This window comes from Tiliqua scincoides, chromosome 1 (assembly GCF_035046505.1).
Source record: "Tiliqua scincoides isolate rTilSci1 chromosome 1, rTilSci1.hap2, whole genome shotgun sequence".
Classification (NCBI taxonomy): Eukaryota; Metazoa; Chordata; class Lepidosauria; order Squamata; family Scincidae; genus Tiliqua; species Tiliqua scincoides.
In genome coordinates, this window is record NC_089821.1 from 307,364,383 (window position 1) to 307,386,379 (window position 21,997).

Here is a 21,997-nt window from a genome sequence, read left to right on the forward strand (position 1 = left end):
GACAGAGTGGATAGGGAGATGCTCTTTACACTCTCACATAATACCAGAACCAGGGGACATCCACTAAAATTGAGTGTTGGGCGGGTTAGGACAGACAAAAGAAAATATTTCTTTACTCAGCGCGTGGTCGGTCTGTGGAACTCCTTGCCACAGGATGTGGTGCTGGCGTCTAGCCTAGACGCCTTTAAAAGGGGATTGGACGAGTTTCTGGAGGAAAAATCCATTATGGGGTATAAGCCATGATGTGTATGCGCAACCTCCTGATTTTAGGAATGGGTTAAGTCAGAATGCCAGATGTAGGGGAGGGCACCAGGATGAGGTCTCTTGTTATCTGGTGTGCTCCCTGGGGCATTTGGTGGGCCGCTGTGAGATACAGGAAGCTGGACTAGATGGGCCTATGGCCTGATCCAGTGGGGCTGTTCTTATGTTCTTATGTTCTTATGTTCTTCCGAGACTGAAGGTTGCCAACAAGAACATAGTCCAGGCAAAGTCTCTTCTGCCGGCTTGATGTGGCACTGCCTGAAAATGATCTTTCAGACTCAGGCAAGCGCCACGATCTGCTGGTTTAGCGCAGGGCCCTCCTAGAAGCAGGGCCCAATTTGGTCAAATTGTCCTAAAGCCAGCCCTGGGCCATTGTCTGCCAGCTGAGCCTGAGTGAAGCATAAATTTCCTCAACTCTTATCCTACGTACTTTATTCATAGTTTATCATGGAAAAACAATGACCATCATCTGTCACTCCTGATGCGAGATTCACAACAGGGAGTGTAATGTTTCTGAAGCCCTGGAAAGAACTGCGGAGCTGGCAGCAGTCCCTTGTCAAAACCATCACCACAACCAGGAAGGCAGGCTGCAAAAGACAGAAAGCAGAAAGACAAAATCATTACCTTCCTTTCTGCCAATACTTGCAAATGATCCAAGTGTTTAACCCAGCCTTTGACAAATCTCCTTCATTCTGACAGTGTCATTTGCGATAAGCCTCAGCAAAAGGCAGGATGACCCTAATAGCTCCTTTGAAAGCTCTCTGTCCCTTTTTGAAAAAAAGAGACACAGAATGCTATAATCTGTACTAACTGCCACAAACCACACTCAGTCCAATACATAGTGGTCACACAGAACCAAGCAGACCACAAATACAGCTGCCTGCCCCAGGAGGAAGAAGAGTTGGAGTTCAGTGGAAGAGCACAAACTTGGCATGCAAAGGCCCCAGGTTCAACTCCTGCCATCTCCAGGGAAAACAAATGGTCAGGTAGCAAGTGATGGGGAAGGTCTGAATACCCTTAGAGCTGATGGCTTCTTCCTTGCCTGATCCTTGTTTCCTGTTTCCCAAGCTGTGGAAAGTTCAGGGCACACCTCTGCAGATTTGTTGCTGAGATAGTACACTGCCATAACTTTATAAGAGTCTTTATTTACAAGTCTGGTAGGCCAAAAGCAGAGGTTTATAAAGAGCTTCTTCAGCAGAGGCCTTCATCCATGTTCTGGCACTTGGCTGGGCACCTTTCTCTGGCTCGCTTCAGTAACTTGACTGAGTAGCCCAGGCCAAACTTCAATGGATCAGTTTCTTGTTACTCACACAGACTCAAAAATGCATAATTATTTATTTACAGAATTGAAAATAGTTACATATTACTGAAAGGCATTTAATTACTTGAGAGAATAGCACAAACACACAACGCTAAAACAATAAAGCTAAGCTAACAATAAAGCCACTTTTTCACCTGTCATACCAGGAGTGGTACAAGCAGACAACCATGATGGAATGACACAGAGCAGTGCTAGCGACTGGCTTTTTTTATAACTTGAAAGTAACTTTTGGGCCAATCAGAAGCTCAGGCCTGCTGAAGCTTCTGGACAATGACCTCACCGGCTGATGCAATGCCAGGCAAGCATGCTTACACACATCCCAAAAAACTGGAGATACTCAAATGCATCTTGTCGGCTTAATGAGAGACCTGGGTACCTGCATAGCTTATCAGACTTCCAAGCTCAGCTGTTGCAAGAGGAATGCTGAGGCTGCAGCCTGTCTCATTACATGCTGTTTAAGAGTGACTTCAAAATGGTTTCTGACCTACAAGTTGGAAGCAGACCTAGCCAATGATTTTTGCCATGTTCTTAACATTTCACACCCCAAGACAGAGTCAATGGAGCAGCACTAGACTACACTGAAATGCACTGGAATGGTTATGAATAAATTATTAACATTAGCAACTGCTAAGCTCAAGCCCCCAATTGACTTGTTTTATAGCCAACCCTGCTGCCCAACCATCCTGAAATCAGACCCTGATATGGAGCACATGTTTGTCCTGGCCTTCTCCCCCTGCCCCAAATAAAGCTCAGCAATGAGAGACCTCTTACTGTCAGATCCACACTGTGCACTCTAGTCTGGGTCTCTGCTCAGATTCGCTACTGCCCTAGCTCCTGGAGTTGCGGGGATTGCTTTGGAGGGTCTTGGGCAGGTTGGAGGGGGGAAAACTAGATGGTATGCAACAAGTCCCTGAATCTGCCACCTCCTTGAGTAGGGTACCTTTCTGGGTAGTGGTTGGGGGGGGAATCTCAGTGTTTCTTACTGCCCTTAATCCCCGAGTGCTAGAGCTGCCTTGTCCTTCAACATATTCTCTGGTTCTGGTCTGGTTCTAACAGGAAGATGAAATGTATCAGGTGAAGTTAGTTGGAACTCTTCTGATGAGCATTATTTGGTTTAAAGGCCCTACCAAATAATATTGGAGCACAACACCGGAGAACCTAGGAAAGGGGATGCTCTTGGGCCATTAGTCTAGCCCAGTAAATAAGCCTTGAAGATTTTTCTAGGGCATGGGGAAATAAGTAAATTTATGAGAGATCACTGTAGAGGGAGAAAAGAAAGAACCATCTAAGTTACCTTTTCAAAGGTGAACTGTTGCCAGTGCTCAAAAAAAGAGCACCATCTTCACATCAGATCAAGCAAAGGTAAGAAAAGCGGCATGCCAAAAGGCAATTTCTTGGCAAGATGTTAATATAGGAACACAAAGTGATGTGTCTGGAAGCAGAACTGTTGAGCTGCAGACAACCTGGGTGTGAGTCAGAGAACATTAGGACAGGCCCTGTCCACCAGGAGAAGAGACTTGATTGCATGTGACTTGTGTCAACTCTGGAGATGTCAAGAGATACAACATAGAAAAAGCCAAGGCAACAGAGAGATTTCCAAATGAGCCATTCAGCCTTGAAGGCAAGCAAGCTGGCAACATCTCAGATTCAGAGAGAAACAGTCAACCATCCAGGTGTGTTCGCCAGAGTCCGAACATCCATGCCTTCATTATTTAGTGACATTTTTTTAAAGTATGCATGCGTGCCTGTAACTCTGACACTTTATTGTAAAGTTGCTTCATTTTTAAAAGACCTGCACAGTTCACACTGACAACTTCTGGAGAACTGTATTCACCAGAAGTGGAGCAGGTGTCTGCAACTTAGGGCTCATTTAGATGGCAGCTTTCCATAGTCTGATATTGCAAAACAAAGCCAGGAGGATAGGAAGCATTCTAGAAAAGGCTGCTATCGTCATCTCAAGGATAAGTCTTGTGGTGAGTGTGGGAAGCTAATCAAGTCAACTGCACAATTTGGTGTTAGTCCTCTTATCAGGTAAATGGCTTTGGCCTTATGGACTGCTTTCTTTCCTATGTGTAATTGTGATTTTTGTATGTAGCAAAGAGTGCAGATTACAGGGCTGGGGCACCTTCCTTATGAGGAAAGGCTATGGCGTTTGGGCCTCTTCAGCCTAGAAAAGAGACGCTTGAGGGGGGACATGATTGAGACATACAAAATTATGCAGGGGATGGACAGAGTGGATAGGGAGATGCTCTTTACACTCTCACATAATACCAGAACCAGGGGACATCCACTAAAATTGAGTGTTGGGCGGGTTAGGACAGACAAAAGAAAATATTTCTTTACTCAGCGCGTGGTCGGTCTGTGGAACTCCTTGCCACAGGATGTGGTGCTGGCGTCTAGCCTAGACGCCTTTAAAAGGGGATTGGACGAGTTTCTGGAGGAAAAATCCATTATGGGGTACAAGCCATGATGTGTATGCGCAACCTCCTGATTTTAGGAATGGGTTAAGTCAGAATGCCAGATGTAGGGGAGAGCACCAGGATGAGGTCTCTTGTTATCTGGTGTGCTCCCTGGGGCATTTGGTGGGCCGCTGTGAGATACAGGAAGCTGGACTAGATGGGCCTATGGCCTGATCCAGTGGGGCTGTTCTTATGTTCTTATGCTCTGTGAATTATACTATCCATAGCAACAGTTATAGTAAGGTATTTAAAAAAAAAACCACCTGCTGAAGACTGACATATTTGAATAATAAACTGTTCTTGAAGGACAACTAAGGACCCAATCCTGCTGTCCCACAGCACCAGTCCTGCACATGCTGTCAGAGACGGCTATTGTGAAAGTGCTGTAAAGCACTTTCCAGCAGCCACAATGAGGGAGGCTCTGGGATTGAAGGCATTGTGGATGGGTGCCGGGCCTCCACATCGGTCAGAAAGGCCCCAGGAACTGTCAACGGTAAGCTTGCCGCCAAGCGGCACAGAGGCATTCTGGGTGGAGGGAGAGCAAAGTGAAGGCAGGGAATATGCAAAACTGGGTGGTGGGAGGGTGGTTTAGGCTCCAAGAGGGGAGCAGGGATGATGGCAGAAGCTGTCACCAGATCCTATCTACCATCCTGGGCCTGAAAGCCCTACATGGGGCTGCTTGGTTCTGCACCAGCAATTGAACTGGCATGGATCCAAGTAGACCCATAGCAACTGCTGGAGCTCAACATGGGATAAGGGAACAAATGTTCCCTTACTGCAAAGCAACCTCCAGCTGCCTTCCTGCCCATTAGGGATACAGCACCAGCCATTTCGATTGCACTGTATTGCGAACCATTTCATGGTCAACCTCACCTTAGGTACACTGGTGTTTTCCTGAAGTTTGCTGTGGAAAGTGTATGAAGCATGAAGGGAGCCATCAATCCCCAGTCATGCAGAACGCAGGGGTTAGATAAGAAGCACACAGGCTGGCTGTGGGTATTTATTGTTGTTAAGGAGTGTTTGCTAAAAATTTTTGCATTTTTTAATTCCCCATTTTGATTCAAAAGTCCTTTATTTGACTTAAATGTAGTAGTAGTAGTAGTAGTAGTAGTAGTAGTAGGCAACCTTCAGTCTCGAAAGACTATGGTATCGCGCTCTGAAAGGTGGTTCTGGAACAGCGTCTAGTGTGGCTGAAAAGGCCGATTCGGGAGTGACAGTCCCTTCCACACCGGGAGCAAGTGCAGTCTGTCCCTGGTCTGTCTCCCTGGCTATGGGCCTTCCTTCTTTGCCTCTTTGCCTCAGTCTGTTGGCCAAGTGTGTCTTCAAACTGGGAAAGGCCATGCTGCACAGCCTGCCTCCAAGCAGGCTGCTCAGAGGCCAGGGTTTCCCACCTGTTGAGGTCCACTCCTAAGGCCTTCAGATCCCTCTTGCAGATGTCCTTGTATCGCAGCTGTGGTCTACCTGTAGGGCGCTTTCCTTGCACGAGTTCACCATAGAGGAGATCCTTTGGGATCCACCCATCATCCATTCTCACGACATGACCGAGCCAACGCAGGCGTCTCTGTTTCAGCAGTGCATACATGCTAGGGATTCCAGCTCGTTCCAGGACTGTGTTGTTTGGAACTTTGTCCTGCCAGGTGATGCCTAGGATGCACTGGAGGCAGCGCATGTGGAAAGCATTCAGTTTCCTCTCCTGTTGTGAGTGAAGAGTCCATGACTCGCTGCAGTACAGAAGTGTACTCAGGACGCAAGCTCTGTAGACCTGGATCTTGGTATGTTCCGTGAGCTTCTTGTTGGACCAGGCTCTCTTTGTGAGTCTGGAAAATGTGGTAGCTGCTTTACCGATGCACTTGTTTAGCTCGGTATCGAGAGAAAGAGTGTTGGAGATCGTTGAGCCAAGGTACACAAAGTCGTGGACAACCTCCAGTTCATGCTCAGAGATTGTAATGCAGGGAGGTGAGTCCACATCCTGAACCATGACCTGTGTTTTCTTCAGGCTAATTGTCAGCCTGAAGACTGATGTGGAGCTTTCGATGGCTCCACATCAGACCCCTTTGACATCTGAAGCGGAGTGAAGCAGGGCTGTGTTCTTGCACCAACCTTGTTTGGGATTTTCTTCGCTGTCCTGCTGAAGCAGGCCTTTGGAACTGCAACAGAAGGCATCTATCTCCAGACCAGATCAGACAGAAAGCTCTTCAACCTCTCCAGACTGAGAGCAAAGTCCAAAGTCCAGCTGAAATGTCTGCGTGACTTCCTCTTTGCCGACGATGCAGCTATCACTACCCACTCTGCCAAAGATCTCCAGCAGCTCATGGATCGTTTTAGCAAGGCCTGCCAAGATTTTGGACTGACAATCAGTAGTAGTAGTATCATCTGACCAATATAGGCATGGACAGATAACAAATGATCAACTGCAATGAATCACATTACTAGGAAGATTAAACATTATACTGCAGTATCTCACCAGTTCTTAAACTCTTGGGCAGAGTTTGAACCAGTGAGCACAAAAAAATCCAGTCCAAATATCTGGTAGGCTGTGACACCAGTGATGTTAATGATTATAAAAACAATAAAATAAATTTATTGTCTGATTTTTTCCCTATGCTACAGCCATGTAGGATGGCTGTAGAAGTCATGGTTCTAGGATGGGAGGACCAGATAACAGTTGATCTCAGCAGCTTTTATTCTTATATTTCTTAGGGTTGGAAAGTGTACAAAATAGATACTCAAAAATTTGAAACACATTCTAAATGTGTAATTTTAAAAACACACACGGTTTTATTTTTATGAAACATGAACCAATTTGCAATATTCATAGAAAGTTCTATTTCACCAATGAGGACATTTGAAGAGATTAATGTTATGATAAAATGTTTATTTAAAATTTAGTTGCTTTACAGGGTATTAACCAAAAAAACACTGAAAACAAGTTACCTCTCTGACAAATATTCAGTGCAGCTAAAAGATACTGTAGCTTTAAACCCAATTTTTCAGTTTAAAATGTTTCAGGTATAGTTATGCAATCTGAACTGACCACTCAATTCTTAAAAAATTGCACCAAGTTTCTTTACAACAGGCTATTTTCAAATGAGCCTTTTGAAGCTTACACAGCATATGCTCTCTCTCTCTCTCTCTCTCTCTCTCTCTCTCTCTCTCTCTCTCTCTGTATTTGTTTTCATTGCCATCTTATCTGTCTTATGTAAAAAGCTGAAAATGTTTACCAAGGTCAAGCAGGAACCAAACTGAAATCCCAGTAAAGGAACATATTCAAAAAAGTGAAAACGACTTTCTGCTTTCTGCAGTAGATTGAAAGCCTTTCAGAGAGGCAGGCTGGGATGATCCAAAAGCAAAGGGAAAACTGAAGTCATCTTTCCCATCTTGAAAAGCCTGACCAGAAGAGCATGATGGAAACGAAAATGAAAATGAATCCTCAGGGTCCACTTTCCCAAATAAATCTCCTTGAAAGGAATAATGCACTGAATTAAATTTTGACTTTACACATAATATAATCAACTCAAATGACTGATTTTGTAAAAACAAATTTTGTGTCTGCCTGCGGAAAATAGTGAAAAAGCTACTTCTGGTTTCTTCATGAAAACTGGAAGTGACGTTTTTAATGCCTTACAAGGCATTAAGAATGTAACTTCTGGTTTTCACAAAGAAACCGGTAGTAGCATTTTTTTTTTTTTTTGCTATTTTCAGTCATTCTGAGTCTGGCACAGGCTGCAGGCAGATGCGAGCAGCCTCTGCTGGGCTCAGAAGACCCTCCAGAAGCGAGGGAAGCACGCTCCCCTGGCCTCCAAAGGATGGAGGGCATCCCTCAATATCTGTGGATTCTTATATCTGTGGAGGGTTCTGGAACAGAACCCCATAGATATGGGGGCATGCCTGTAATGGACTGTCAGTTGCTATTTTGATTGTGTTGTATTGATTTGGTTTTTGTCTTCTTGTGTTGATTTTATGATATCTGATTTTCCTCAAGCTGCCATGGGCATTTGTAAATGGAAAGGTGGAGTATAAATGCTTTCATTCAGTCCATCTACAATAATATAATAAATCTCAGAGTTGTGAATGGAGACAGGGAAAAGTACATATATCCCATATCTGATAAACATCTATAATGCACAAATATGTTATACACATTGCAGCTTCCTACTTATTCTACTTTTAGATCCCTGTCCTATCCAAATCCCTCACTGATGTACATGCACCAAAAAGTTGAGCACTATCTTATTGGGGGGGGGGGGGCAATTGGACAGCCTGCAGGAGGTCAGTAAAAACATTCTGATCTTACTTCCTGATCAGAAAATCATGTGCCTGATTTTCAATGGGTCTTCTCAGACATGCACCACCTATTTTGGTAGTGTATGTCTGAGATGAGGAAAAAGGTGGGGAGGTAGATCCCCATAAAGGAAGATCTAAGATCTGGCACACGCCACTACCGCTGGATTGATTCCATCCAGGAGGTCTAGAGGGTTGAGGTCTGGGCAGGAGGTCTGGTCTAGAGGGTTGAGCCTCCATTTGCCTGAAGATTAACATCCACAAGGTCGCCAGTTCGAGGCCACCGGCACCGTGCGACCTTGAAGCAGCTGGCAAGCTGCAGCTGAGCTGTTCCATCTGCTCGGAGCGTGGGAGGATGGAGGCCAGAATGTTAAACCAGATCGGAGTGTAACAGCTTGAATGTGGTGGTTCTTGAAAGAGAGAACCTTCTTTCAATTTGTAAAAATCCCTGCGTGGATTTAATAAGCCTGCCTGTGTAAACCGCCTTGAATAAAGTCTTGAATAAAGACCAAGAAAGGCGGTATATAAATACTGTATATTATTATTATATTATTATTATATCCCACCTCCTCCCAACCCCATTTCCTCCCCCTCCACCCATAAATTTCCCTGTTCCTCTCTCTCCCTGCCCCTCCCCACCACCTCCACCACCAACTCACCCAGTGCTGTCAGACACTATTGCTGCACCAGTGAGCATTCACGGTCACCACTGACCATGGCCTTGTTGTGTTTGCCAGCGATATCATCGTCAGCAATGATGTCATGCAATTCACACCAGAATCCAGGTACTTCTGCCTGGATTCTGGTGCTTCTGCAAGACATATTACCCACATACATTACAACTATATTGCAACTATTTGGTACATGACAGCCCAAAATTTCAGTGCTTTGTTCCATAGCACTTTTGACACTTAAATGACAAGTTTTTACGACTAAAACAAAAAAAAAATTCAGTTTCAAATGCTCAGAACACTACTGAGGGAGAATGATGAATGTGTGGGAATTGGGGGATTTTGAACCTGGACAAGTATAAGGGTAGGTAGAACTGGTAGACAGAGACCACTTGAACCCAAGACTGCCAGGATGTGATGTGAGGAAGAAGAGGGCTCATTTTAAACATTCTGGCAGAGAACTGAAGTCATGGGATTGCTCCCATATACACTTGCAATATATGAATGAATAGAATCATTGCCAAAACAATTTCTTTCTCTGTAAAGCTCACCGATATCTTTTTGAGGGGAAGCAGGATTTATATTTCCAGCAGAATAGCTTTCTATGGACTGTAACAGAATAGTTATTTTTGTGAATGAACCAGAAAACGAAGCAATAAATTAGAAAATGGAGGATTTTAAATGTACCGTATTTTAATTAACCAAATAAAAATAAAAATGACCCACCAACCCACTACACCATGCTTCACTCATGAATAAAATGGTCAGACGTACCATGCATTCTTTTACTGAGATTTTGGCTATGGGTTGGATCTGCAGCCACCCAGTTTTGTGAGGCACTTTAGTGCACAGTACAAGTGCAGTGTCGGTATCCGCAGATCTAGCATCCATGGATTTAACTCACCAAGTATGCCAGTGGATACTGGGGTCACAATTTAAATGCCTTTAAAATGGGGGGAAAGCACCAAAAGAGCACCTTACCTCACAAAGCATTCTGGGATAATGCTGGGAAGAGCAAGGAACAACCGTGTGACCCAGAAATGTATGTTTTGAGTTATTTTTAACCCTGAGAGGCTTGGAAACCAAATGCAATTTTCACACACACCCCCATTTTAAAGGTATTTAAATGGCAACCCCAGGATCAATGGATTTCAGTATCCACAAGGGGTTCCAAAATGGAACCTCCATGGATACCAAGGGTGGACTATATTGTACATTTAACAGAAGTGTGGGGAGGAGGTGAATCAGGTCCCAGGAGGAGGGCAGGATCGATGGCGCAGCCAATATCCTATCCCCCTTCCCAGACCTGATTCTGTGATGTGGATTAATATGGTCTTGAAACAGCAAACAGCTGTTGCAGGTCTGAGTAGACCTGTTCACACTATGGAAGACTACTTCTGTGGCAAGGGAACAATTGTTCCCTTACCTAGAGAAGACCTCTGCAACTTCACCCCCAGCACAGGATACAGTGATCACCATTTTGGTGACACTGCATCAATGAGGGAAGGGGATGGAAAGAATAGGATTGGGCTCAAAGTCTCCTATGAGATCCTTGTCAATAAAATGGTTCGATTTTGAACCTTGTCAATACATTCCTGACAAGCACAAATAAATTAAGCCACAAGAATGTGGACAAAAGTGTCCAGTGGGGTTCTATAGGGCTCTGTCTTGGACCCTGTGCTGTTCAACATTTTTATAAATTATCTGGATAAGAGGTAGAGGGGATGCTTATCAAATCTGCAGATCACATGAAGCTGTGGGGGATAGCTAAAACCATGGACAAAAGATAAGCTTGACAGGCTCGAACAGACAGCTCATAACAACACAATTGAGTTCAACAGAGATAAATATGAAGTCCTGCACATATGTACTAAAAATCAGAGCACAATTATAGGATTGAGGAACCCTGGATTGGCAGCAGCATGTGCAAAAAGGATCTAGGTGTCTTATGGTTCAATTCTATTTCAATGCTGCACCGATGGTGCACAGATGCCAGTGTGATATCTGTTATATCCTAAGCCTGACCTGGTAATGGCAGACTGACAGCACAAGGATGCTGGTGCTACAAGGATCAGATGCCAAGCATGTTCTGGCAAGTAATGATGGCAAAGTCAATCCTAGTAACACCCCCAGGATCCATGGAAACACTGACAGAGCCTGTTAACCATAGACTGACATCCTGAGAGCAGCGCATCATCAGCATGACATCAGTGCGTCAACTCTAAAATGTCAGCATGTGTGATATCCGTGTGTTATTGCCATGAATTTAGTGTGTCATCCATGTCATTAGTGTGTTATCTGTGTGACATTTATGTTATCAGGGTGATGTTCAAAGGGCCAATCACTGCATCCAGTCAGCCCAAACACTGGCAGTCAGAGAAACACTGCCAAGGTGAACTGAGTAGGGGGCAGGAGCAGCATTGGATGCAGGGCCAATGAATGGCCAGTGCTGTGGAGACACCCCTGGCCAGCCACCAGGAATGAGCAACACAGCAACTGGCACCACCCCCAAAACACAGGGTGATGCTCCAAGCCCCCTTCCAACTCTAACATGCTATGGCTTAATCCTATTCCTTCTTCACTGTGGCATTGAAAAGGGGGACAGATTGAGAGGCTTTAGAGGGGAAAAGGGATTTGAATCCCCTTACCCCTTTATAAAGATCCCAACCTGCAATGGGTCTGTCTCCTTGGACTGCATAGCCCAAAACAGAATAGGACTGGGCTGTATGAAAAGGAAGTGACAGGAAAATACTGTGGCAACCATCTAATAATCCTCACAGGAAGATCTGCCCAAACTTTCTAATTAACAACATTTTAAGACTACTGTTCAATTTGTTACATGCTATTGATCTCCTGCTGATAATTTAATGCTACCTGGCATGGTGAATTTTCAGCTCCAAATGCAGGAGAATCAAAGAAATTAAATCCAGGTGACTTTGTAGTGAAGCCCATAAGAAAAGGAAAGGCAGGTGACTTTGACACTGATCCACTTGTCTGAAGCCTGCTATAATGAAAGAAACAGATAAATTAAGCAGCAGTGGAAAGAAATGCCACAATTTTAAAATTAACAGGGAAATTTACTGATTTATATACTCCAGCAGCCTCATCAAGTTTAATGCATTGCCAGTGTTAGATTTTGGCAGTCTGTTTTCCAAACCCTTCTCATTCTCACCAAACTTTAAAAAGGGAAGGAGAGGGGACCCGGGAAACTATAAGCCGGTCAGCCTAACATCTATTCCAGGTAAGATGGTGGAATGCCTCATCAAAGATAGAATCTCAAAACACATAGACAAACAAGCCTTGCTGAGGGAGAATCAGTATGGCTTCTGTAAGGGTAAGTCTTGCCTCACAAACCTTTAAGAATTATTTGAAAAGATCAACAGGCATGTGTATGCGGGAGAACCCATGAACATTATATATCTGGACTTTCAGAAGGTGTTCAACATGGTCCCTCACCAAAGGCTACTGAGAAAACTCCACAGTCAGGGAATTAGAAGGCAGGTCCTCTCATGGATTGGGAACTGGTTGAATACCTGGAAACAGAGAGTGGGTGTCCATGGATAATTTTCACAATGGAGAGAGGATTGAGCAGTGAGGTGGCTATGTTTGCAGACGACACCAAGCTTTTCCAGGTGGTGAAGACCAGAAGCAATTGTGAGGAGCTCCAGAAGGATCTCTTTAAATTGGCAGAATGGGCAGCAAAATGGCAGATGCGTTTCAATGTAAGTAAGTGTAAAGTCATGCTCACTGGGACAAAAAAAAACTTCACATATAGGCTAATGGGTTCTGAGCTGTTTGTGACAGATCAGGAGAGGGATCTTGGGGGGGGGGTGGACAGCTCAATGAAAGTGTCAACCCAATGTGCAGCGGCAGTAAAGAAGGGTAATTCTATGCTTGGGATCATTAGAAAAGGTATTGTGAATAAAACAGCTAATATTATAATGCCGTTGTACAAATCGATGGTAAGGCCACACATGGAGTATTGGGTCCAGTTCTGGTTGCCACATCTCAAAAAGGACATAGTGGAAATGGAAAAGGTGCAAAAGAGAGCGACTAAGATGATTACTGGGCTGGGCCACCTTCCTTATGAGGAAAGGCTACAGCATTTGGGCCTCTTCAGCCTAGAAAAGAGGCGCCTAAGGGGGGCATGATTGAGACATACAAAATTATGCAGGGGATGCACAGAGTGGATAGAGAGATGCTCTTTACCCTCTCACACAACACCAGAACCAGGGGACATCGACTAAAATTGAGTACTGGGAGAGTTAGAACAGACAAAATAAAACATTTCTTTACTCAGCGTGTAATTGGTCTGTGGAACTCCTTGCCACAGCATGTGGTGATGGCATCTTGCCTGGATGCCTTTAAGAGGGGATTGGACAAGTTTCTGGAGGAAAAATCCATTACGGGTTACAAGCCATAATGGGTATGTGCAACCTCCTGATTTTAGAAATGGGCTATGTCAGAACGCCAGATGCAAGGGAGAGCACCAGAATGCAGACCTCTTGTTGTCTTGTGTGCTCCCTGAAGAATTTGGTGGGCCACTGTGAGATACAGGAAGCTGGACTAGATGGGCCTATGGCCTGATCCAGTAGAGCTGTTCTTATTTATTTTTCCTAAAAGCCTGTTCCTCATTGGACACAGTAATTTGCATGACAAAAGCCAACACAACCTTGGCATCCTAATTTTAGCAAGGGTTCCCTGTCAAGTTAGTAAGATGCGGTAATTCACATATTTCACATAATAGCCATTTGGCTGCAAGAATATCTGCCCCACAGAGCTCCATTTCACATTGGCTACTAGGGTGTCCTGTTATAGGGCCTGTATATCTGGTTCCACATAAGGCATGACCCCTTCACAAGAGGTCAGGATTTTGCAATGGCAGAAAATTAGGACAATTGTTTCATTGAGCTTCAATACCATCAACACAATGATGGGAGAAATGTGACTGCCCATATTTATTTTACTGGGATGCTGTAGGAAGCAAGGAAGTACATACTCCGACTGGTTACTCAAGACATACACAAAATCTGGGTTCAGCTTTCAGCTTGAGAGCTCTACAGAAAGGCAGTTCATTAAATAATACTTGAGCTAAAAATTCTTACAATTCAGATGGAAGTTTTTCTCCAAAATCTGGGGTCTTTGGAAACAAGTTAGGTTCAGAAGTTCTAGGAAAGTGTTCAGCATTGTTTCCTCCTGCATAAGAATTATGCTCACTTGATTTAACATCACATTCAGGCTCTCTGTCCTGTTAAAGGGAAATGTTAAATATTTTATTTTTTTATTTATTTAAAGAATTTATACCCTACTATTCTCCCACACTTAAGGCGTCTTAGAAGTTAAAAATGCAAAACAATGTATAAGATTAAAACAATACTAAAATGTTAAAACATGAAACAAATAAGAACAATAAGACATAAATATAAGTGACTTTATGTATTTATAGTTATGGCAACACTACCTTTTCACGTTTGGGAGTTTTTTAATGAGGGTAAAAATGTTTATACGTATTAGTGCATGGCAGATGTGAAAAAGGTGAATTCCATGCTAGGGATAACTAGGAAAGGGATCAGAACTAAAACTCCCAATATAATCACCATCACCATCATCATCTTGCATATCACAGCTGCCTGTTCTTTAGCTGGACTTGGCTTTAATTACTAGTCGGGCCCCACACAGACGCCTAGGGCGTCATAATATATTTGCGAGTGACGTATGCAGCAGGGTAGCTTTTTGAATTTGACCGATAGTAATTTTGTCAACATTCAGATGTTTTAAAGGCAGTTCAAGCATTTTTGGAACTGTACCCAGTGTACCAATTACCACTGGGATAACCACTGCTAGTCTGTGCCATAATCCTTGAATTTGGATTTCAATTTTTAAATTCTGACTAATCTTTTCATGTTCTTTTTTGTCAATTCTGCTATCAACAGTATTGCTATATTGATTGTGATCACTTAATTTTTTTATATTACTGTGATGTCTGATGTATTGTGCACCAAAACTTTATCAGTTTGTATTTGAAAATCTCACAAGATCGTCACTATCTCATTTTCTGTCACTTTTTCTAGTTTATCATTTGAGCCAGTATATCAACCATTTTCAACCACTGTGCCATGGCACACTGAAGGTCATTTATTAGTAGGGCCAATAGGGATGTGAGGTCCCCACTGGCAGCATGGTGTGCCTTGTCAGTTGTCAAAAACCTGATGGTGTGCCTTGACAATTTTAGCATCTTGTCAGTGTACCATGAGATGAAAAAGGTTGAAAATCGCTGCACTATATTATGTCTGGATTTATAATCAGTCTGTGCAATCTTCTTGCAAGAACTAGTATATGGTCAGTTGTTTCTTCGTATTCATTGCACAACCTGCACTTTGCATCATTTGATGGTTTCTCAGTTCTGGCCTATATTGTATTTGTTTGAATAACCTGCTTTTGGTCTGCTAATATTAATTATTCATTCATTCATTCATTCTTTCTTTCTTTCTTTCTTTCTTTCTTTCTTTCTTTAAGGTTCCAGATGTTAACCATAGTCAGGTTTTTTCTTTATCTATTTTGTCTTTGATCTTTTCCATATATTGGCCATGCAGTGCTTTTGTTGAGTGCGCAGAAGCGCCGCTGCTCCAGAGACCCAAGTTCAGGCAGTTGCTCCTGGGAAATAACAAGGCACAGACATGGCAGTGTACCACCACCAGATGTCCTTTTACTGAAGTATGTACAGTATGTACAGTGCCAAGGCAGCAGAGCAAAGCAAAACAGCAAAGATAGAACTTGCCACAATCTCCAATCACTAACTCCCATCCCATGATGCAACAGGGCTACACTGTATGCACTCAGGCCAAGACATCAAGACCTAGCCTTGCCCTATCCAGCCTGTAAATTCACATAGGCCTGGGGCATATATCACAACAGCTTTATTGTGGCAGCTTTCAGTTCTTGTTTTTATAGCATTTTTCTTATACTCCTGTTTAGTTTGCTCAGCTTTTAGTAAGTTCCTATTATTATTATTATAAACAGTATACCGCTTTTCAACAAAACGTTCACAAAGTGGTTTACAGAGTAAATTAAATAACTAATGGCTCCCTGTCCCAAAAGGGCTCACAATCTAAAAAGATGCTAAAGAACACCAGCAGATAGCCACTAGAAAAGACACTGCTGGGGTGAGGAGGGCCAGTTACTCTTGCCCTGCTAAATAAAAGAGGAACACCCACTTGAAAAAGTACCTCTTACCTAGTTAGCAGGGGTCAATATACCAATTTTATATCATATAATATAAAATCTATGCTGCAACTGCATTTGGAATGCTGTATACAGTTTTGGTTGTCCCATCTCAAAAATAATATTGTAGAGTTGATAAAGATGTATGGAGTGCCCGCAATGATCAGGAAGCTGGAGCATAAAATTTAGGGCTTTTAGGGCCAAATAGGAGCTGAGCTGCAGTGCTGGGTGTTGTAAGCGTGCTTTAAAGAGTAGGGAGTGCTGGCGCCAGGCCAGCGCCAATTGGCAGTGGGCCCAGTGCTGGGTGGAGGATGCCATGGAAGCAACCAAAGGTAAGCTGCGCCACTGGGAGGGGGTGCAGGTTTTTGGAGTGGAGGAGGGCATTCCCGAGCAGGGGATTAGGGCAGGGTCTATCTGTGGCTACTAGTAACAAGGACTATGTGCTACGTCCAGGTTCAGTGGCAGTGTGCCTCTGAATACCAACTGTAGGGGAGCAGTGGTGGGAGAGAAATATACCTTTCACTCCTGCTTATAGGTTTCCCTGAGGCAAATAGGCTGCTGAACTAGATATGCTTTTGGAGGTGTCACAATTTTAGTTTCTTATGTTGAGCTGACACCATGGTTTGGACAACCCAACTTCAACCTACATTTGCTTGTTACAACAAGGCTTCATAAATAAATTTAAATACAACTACTCTGGATTAATTAATTTGTGGTTTGGACTGATGGTATCCTCTTTCAGAGTTAAGAGCAGGCTTATTAGAAAACACTTTAACCTGCAGCTGTCCTGCTCTGAAAGAGTTCTTAAGAAACCAAATGTGAATCCTTTGCAGTGAAAGTCTCTGCCAACACTGACTGCTTTTTTAAAGGAGACCCTTCTCAACCAGCTGCCTTCAAAAGAACAGAATATAAAAGCATTTTAAACTTTCAAGAATACTTTAGCAACTGATGTAACATTATAAAGCATAAAACTGCAAAGTCTTCTATGTTAATACTGTTAACAGTTAATTAACAGTTAATTAACTGTTAATACTGTTAATAATGTTACTGGGCATTAATATAAATAAAACAATTTGATTAAACAAAAAGCAAGTAAAACTCACTTGAGATATAGAATCTTTTGACTTGTTTCTGTCTTCCCTTCTTGTGCATTCAACCTCTTTTTCTGATACTAAAAATTGGTTATATTAAAAATATATATTGTCATAGAATGGGAAATAATATTTAGAAATCCAATTTTATGATATTTGTGTTTCTGCACATACTAGTGTTATGAGAAGCACAGTATGAGTGTTCCATAAATCACTTAAAGCATCTTCTTGTCCTTACATCAACCTATACTCTCATCCTAAAGACACAGACTGTGGTTCACAGACTGATGTCTCATCCTGAAGACACAGACTGATAATACAGCAGAATACAGACAGTCAGGGCCCAATTCTGGGCTTGGCACCAGCACTTTCGCAAACGTGCCATAAGGCGCATTTGCGGGCCCTACTGCTGGGCAAGTGCCAGTGGTAGCCCAGCGCTGAAGGTACCAGGGAGGGGGGAGGCAGGCAGAGGGCGGGGAGGAGGCATTAAGGGGAGTAGGGGAGAGGGCGGGTGGAGGCATACCGGGGGAGAGGGTGCGGGACTCCACCGGATCAAAGCCTCTGTGTTGGGCTGACTGCCCATTGCGGAGCTATTCTCTTTACCCGAGGGAAGGGGAAAAAAGTCGCCTTCTCCTGAGGAGCCGCCGGCAGCTGCCCAAAGTGTACAGGATGCGGCGGCAGCCATTTTCAGCGTCGCCGCAGCCGCTCACCCCAGGCAGCTCAGGATTAGACTGTCCATGTGTTAGAAGGAACGCTACCATAAAGAACCATAAAAGGTACAGGGACAACAGGGACAAAAGGGAAGATGAAGGGAAAGATTCAATGACCCAGTCAGAGAGAACTGGTAAACAGTGTGGCCTGCATGCTGCATGTTGAGGAACCAAACTACAGTAGTATCCTATGTAGGGAGACAAACAGAACTAATCAAAGTGCATTACTTTGATGCAGTATAAGTGAATCCCTCTTGATTTGAGGTCTTTAGGATAGTACATAGATAAGTCATTTCTAGTCCCATTCTTGTCATCCTCTGCCACTGCCCACCTTGTGCAATGCTACAAATGGGGATGGTTGGCTATTCATGATTGAACAGGGATAACCCACAATTATGAGCTACCCTCACATGCTGTGTGTGATTGTGATAGTGGCACAACACCACAGATTCAACATTAGACCAGCACAGTGGTTGTTCTGACACATCCTCGCAATTAATTTTTTTGCACAACTCCCTATACAAACACCTCTTTTCATCCTTTAAAATCAAGAACTCCCATTTTATACAGCTTGCAGTTCACACAATAAGCTACTATCAGTAGGAAGTTCTGTATTCTCTTCCTTCTCTCCAGCTATGTAATTGTTTGGCAAGCACACAGTATCTTCCTTAACAGCATTTTCCATTTTAATGTTTCAATCACACTTTACCTATTTCTGTGGCCTCAGCCTCAAACCACTGCTCGCTATTTGTTTGCTTCTGATAATTCAGCAGTCTAAAATAATAAACCAGTTGATTACTTTGTGCTCATTTGTTCATTATTCATTAGTAGTTTGTAGCTAATATATCTTCATGCTTGATTTATAAACTATACTTTCTCTAATGAATGACTTGCTTTTTACAATGTTACCTGAGGGGTGCTTGGTTTTGCAAGGTTGGTACAGATGAAACCTGGATAGTTTTTCCATTATTACTTCCTGAAGTTTCATTACATTTCTAAAACAAAGGACATAGTTCAGATAAAGGCAAATATATGATAACTTCAGACATGTTGACTTTTCTTTAGACTGTAGGACTCTGTTGACCTCTATTGATAGGTCCTAATTTTCAAACTCCTTTTTGCTGTCATCAGATTCCTCATAGTTAGTTCTTTTTTTGTTCTCCTTTTTTAAAAAGAGCAAATTGGGAGTGTCATGAAAGGGGGGAAGACTTCTAGCAACCACCTGCTGATCCAAGCGCCTCGTGCCAAGCACTCACTCTCTTCCCACCCCCCAATCTTCCAATCGGTTTAGCGTGCAGCTTGGTGGGACTAAACTTGGTAGATCTAGTTCACTGCAACCAGCCCAAGAGATTCAGTTTCCAGAGGAGTACCCAGGGCAAAACCCCTTCCCAAGAATGCTATTTAGAATTGTTACAATGCCTTCACTCTGACAGTAGTGCCTGGAGAATGGGGAGGCGGACAAATCCACTGATCCCAGAAACGGCAGAGGTTTTAAGCAAAAAGGTTTTATTAACAAATGTGGGAACAAAATGTAAACAGGCTTGGTTCCTCACAGGTTAATGTTCCCTGAATGAGGCTGGCTTTGCAGGGAAGCCTCAATGTGCAGGCCCTGATGGACTAAGCCAAGAACCTGGATCCCAACTCGGCCTAACCTGAGCTGAGGGAATCAAGAGCTCCCAACATCTGGAGGGGGAAGACAGACCAACACAAAAAGAACCTGACACTCTTGTTTGATACTTAGTCCCTTCCTACTTCCCTGGGGCTCTCCCCAGCAGCCTTCCACTCTGCTTCCCAGAGAGCGGGCTCTCCCTTGCCCTGTTGTCTTGCCCTGTTGGAAGCGCACAAAAGAGAGCAAAAATGTCTTCAGGCTGGGCAATCTTTTTCCCAGAACCCAATTCTCTAATTGGCTTACTCCCCCTAGAACCCAAAGCACCTCAGAATTGGAGGGAAAATCCTCTACAGTGAAATACAGTGGTTAATTATTTAATCACAGGAGGGAAATGGCAACAGTGAAGAAATTTATAATTTACATTGTTATGGAATGCCCATTTAAGTAAAACGGTTTTGTTTGTTTTTTTAGTTAAATAGAGAAGTACCTTCTTCAACCAGAGCAGTAGCTCAACACTGTATGGCCTCGAGTAATCTAATGCACCCAGAGCCCGAAAATATCTCTTTTCATTATTATTTATTATTTACTGCCATTTTCAGGCTTTAACAGTCCAACTCTACTAGGTAATTTCACTGGCAGAATGAGCGTTCTCCATGCAGCCACTGCTGTATGGCAGTAATAAACACATCTCAACAGCATATGAAGTCATGTGCTGTGGGGCACCAGTGGGAAGACTGGAGTGGCCCCATGCATGGCTGCAGCTCTGTCAAAGCCCACCAAGTCAGTTATGTAAGCAGGAGAAGTGGAATAGGACAGAGGGAAGGTTGAACAGGGTGATGTCAAGGGCATGGGCTGGACTGGGTATGGAAAGGAGGTGGATTCAATGATAGCAGAAAACACCAAATCCAGCCCCCCTTCTAGGAGCTGGTCCTACAGCCTGGGTCCATGCAGAGCTGTGCCAGTCATTTCGCTGGCATAGGTTCAAGTAGACCCCTCTGCACCATGGAAGCTTACCCCTGGGTAAGGGAACAAATGTCCCCTTACCTAGAGAAGACCTACCCCTCTCTCCCTGAGGGATGCAGCACAGGCCAATAGCCATTTTGGTGCAGCTGCATCAGCAGGGAGGGGAGCAAAGGACTGGGCTGTTACACTACAATCCTAGACATTCATAGGATTTTGGTGTCGGAAAGTCTAAGCTCTGATTCCTAATCTCATTTACCTTATTCCAGACTCAACTGTGGCATTTAGGCTGCAATTATCTGGGAGTAATTCCCATTGAACTCATTGGGGCTTAATTGAGTAGACATGCATAGGATGGTGCTATCGTCACTCAGGTCAGACACCAGAGATCCACCTTCAGCACTAGTGGCAATGGTAGTGCTCAATGCATTATTATGGATTGTCTTGGAGGACCAAATGTAAGGATTTGTGAAGGCTCACCAGCAGCCTGGCACCACCATTATTCAGGTTTCTCTTTGGCAATAGATATGGGGAAGGACGCTTACTTCAACTCTTCCCATATTTATTCAGTCTTTTTTGAAAGTAGGGGCATTTTCTTGCACAGGTCCCCTTCCTCAAGTCTTTTCTCAGGCATACAGTTAGTTTCAAAATGGTGTTATTTATTTTATTCAGAATTAAGACCATTATCATGGAGGTTTTCTATCATACCAGAAACAAACACCTCTACATAAAGGAGAGTTTTCCTGAAAGCCTATTATATGGAATATATACAGATGTTATTATAGCTGAACATAGAATTGAAAGTGAAAGGCAAATTATTTCTCTATCATGAAATATCAAAAGAAATCCATTATATCAGTCCCATTTACTTCATTTATAAAATTAAGCACTGGCTTAAATCTCTTTAATTGAAATCAATTTGCCAAGCTGGAACTAACAGTAGCTCGGGGGAGTAATTTTTGTTGGGCTGTAAACTCCCTCCTGTGCACGAAGATCTAGACACTATCTGGGCTCTCCCACAGTGTTTTAAGTAGAAAAAAAAAGCATAGAGTCAAACAGCATGCTTAATGTAACCTGTGGTTTGGTCCTAAGAGCCCAATCCTGAGCTTGGTATGCTGTGTATGCTCACAATGTGCCGTGAAGCACGTTTGCAAGGGTTAGTGCTGGCTGAGTGCCAGAGTTCGCCCAGCACTGGTTGGAAGCCAGTGATCTGCTGCCCAGCAGTAACCTGGACCACTGTGTTCAGGAAAGGTGAGTTGGGGCGTGGGGAGAGGTGGAGAGGAGGCATTTTGTGGCAGGGGGAGGGTGGGGAGGAGATGTGGTGGGGGAGGAAGCGGGGAGGGAGGGGCAGGACCCACGAAGCCTCTCAGCTCAACACAGAACTCCATTACTCTATGCCTGCTCGTTAGCAGG

At 43.6% G+C, this 21,997-nt stretch overlaps 1 protein-coding gene across 1 annotated transcript in view; it reads right to left on the reverse strand.

Annotated features, from left to right (window-relative positions):
• Positions 1-7,308: 7,308 nt before the first annotated feature.
• Positions 7,309-21,997, reverse strand: part of C1H14orf39 (chromosome 1 C14orf39 homolog) — a 32,261-nt gene continuing 17,572 nt past the window's right edge. Inside the window, exons 10-16 of the mRNA XM_066624240.1 lie at positions 18,925-19,010; positions 18,725-18,789; positions 17,318-17,385; positions 14,099-14,133; positions 11,868-11,997; positions 9,545-9,602; positions 7,309-7,499 (exon numbers count right to left, since the gene is read on the reverse strand). Coding sequence (XP_066480337.1) covers positions 7,309-7,499; positions 9,545-9,602; positions 11,868-11,997; positions 14,099-14,133; positions 17,318-17,385; positions 18,725-18,789; positions 18,925-19,010 — 633 coding nt within the window. The remainder of the gene's footprint in view (positions 7,500-9,544; positions 9,603-11,867; positions 11,998-14,098; positions 14,134-17,317; positions 17,386-18,724; positions 18,790-18,924; positions 19,011-21,997) is intronic.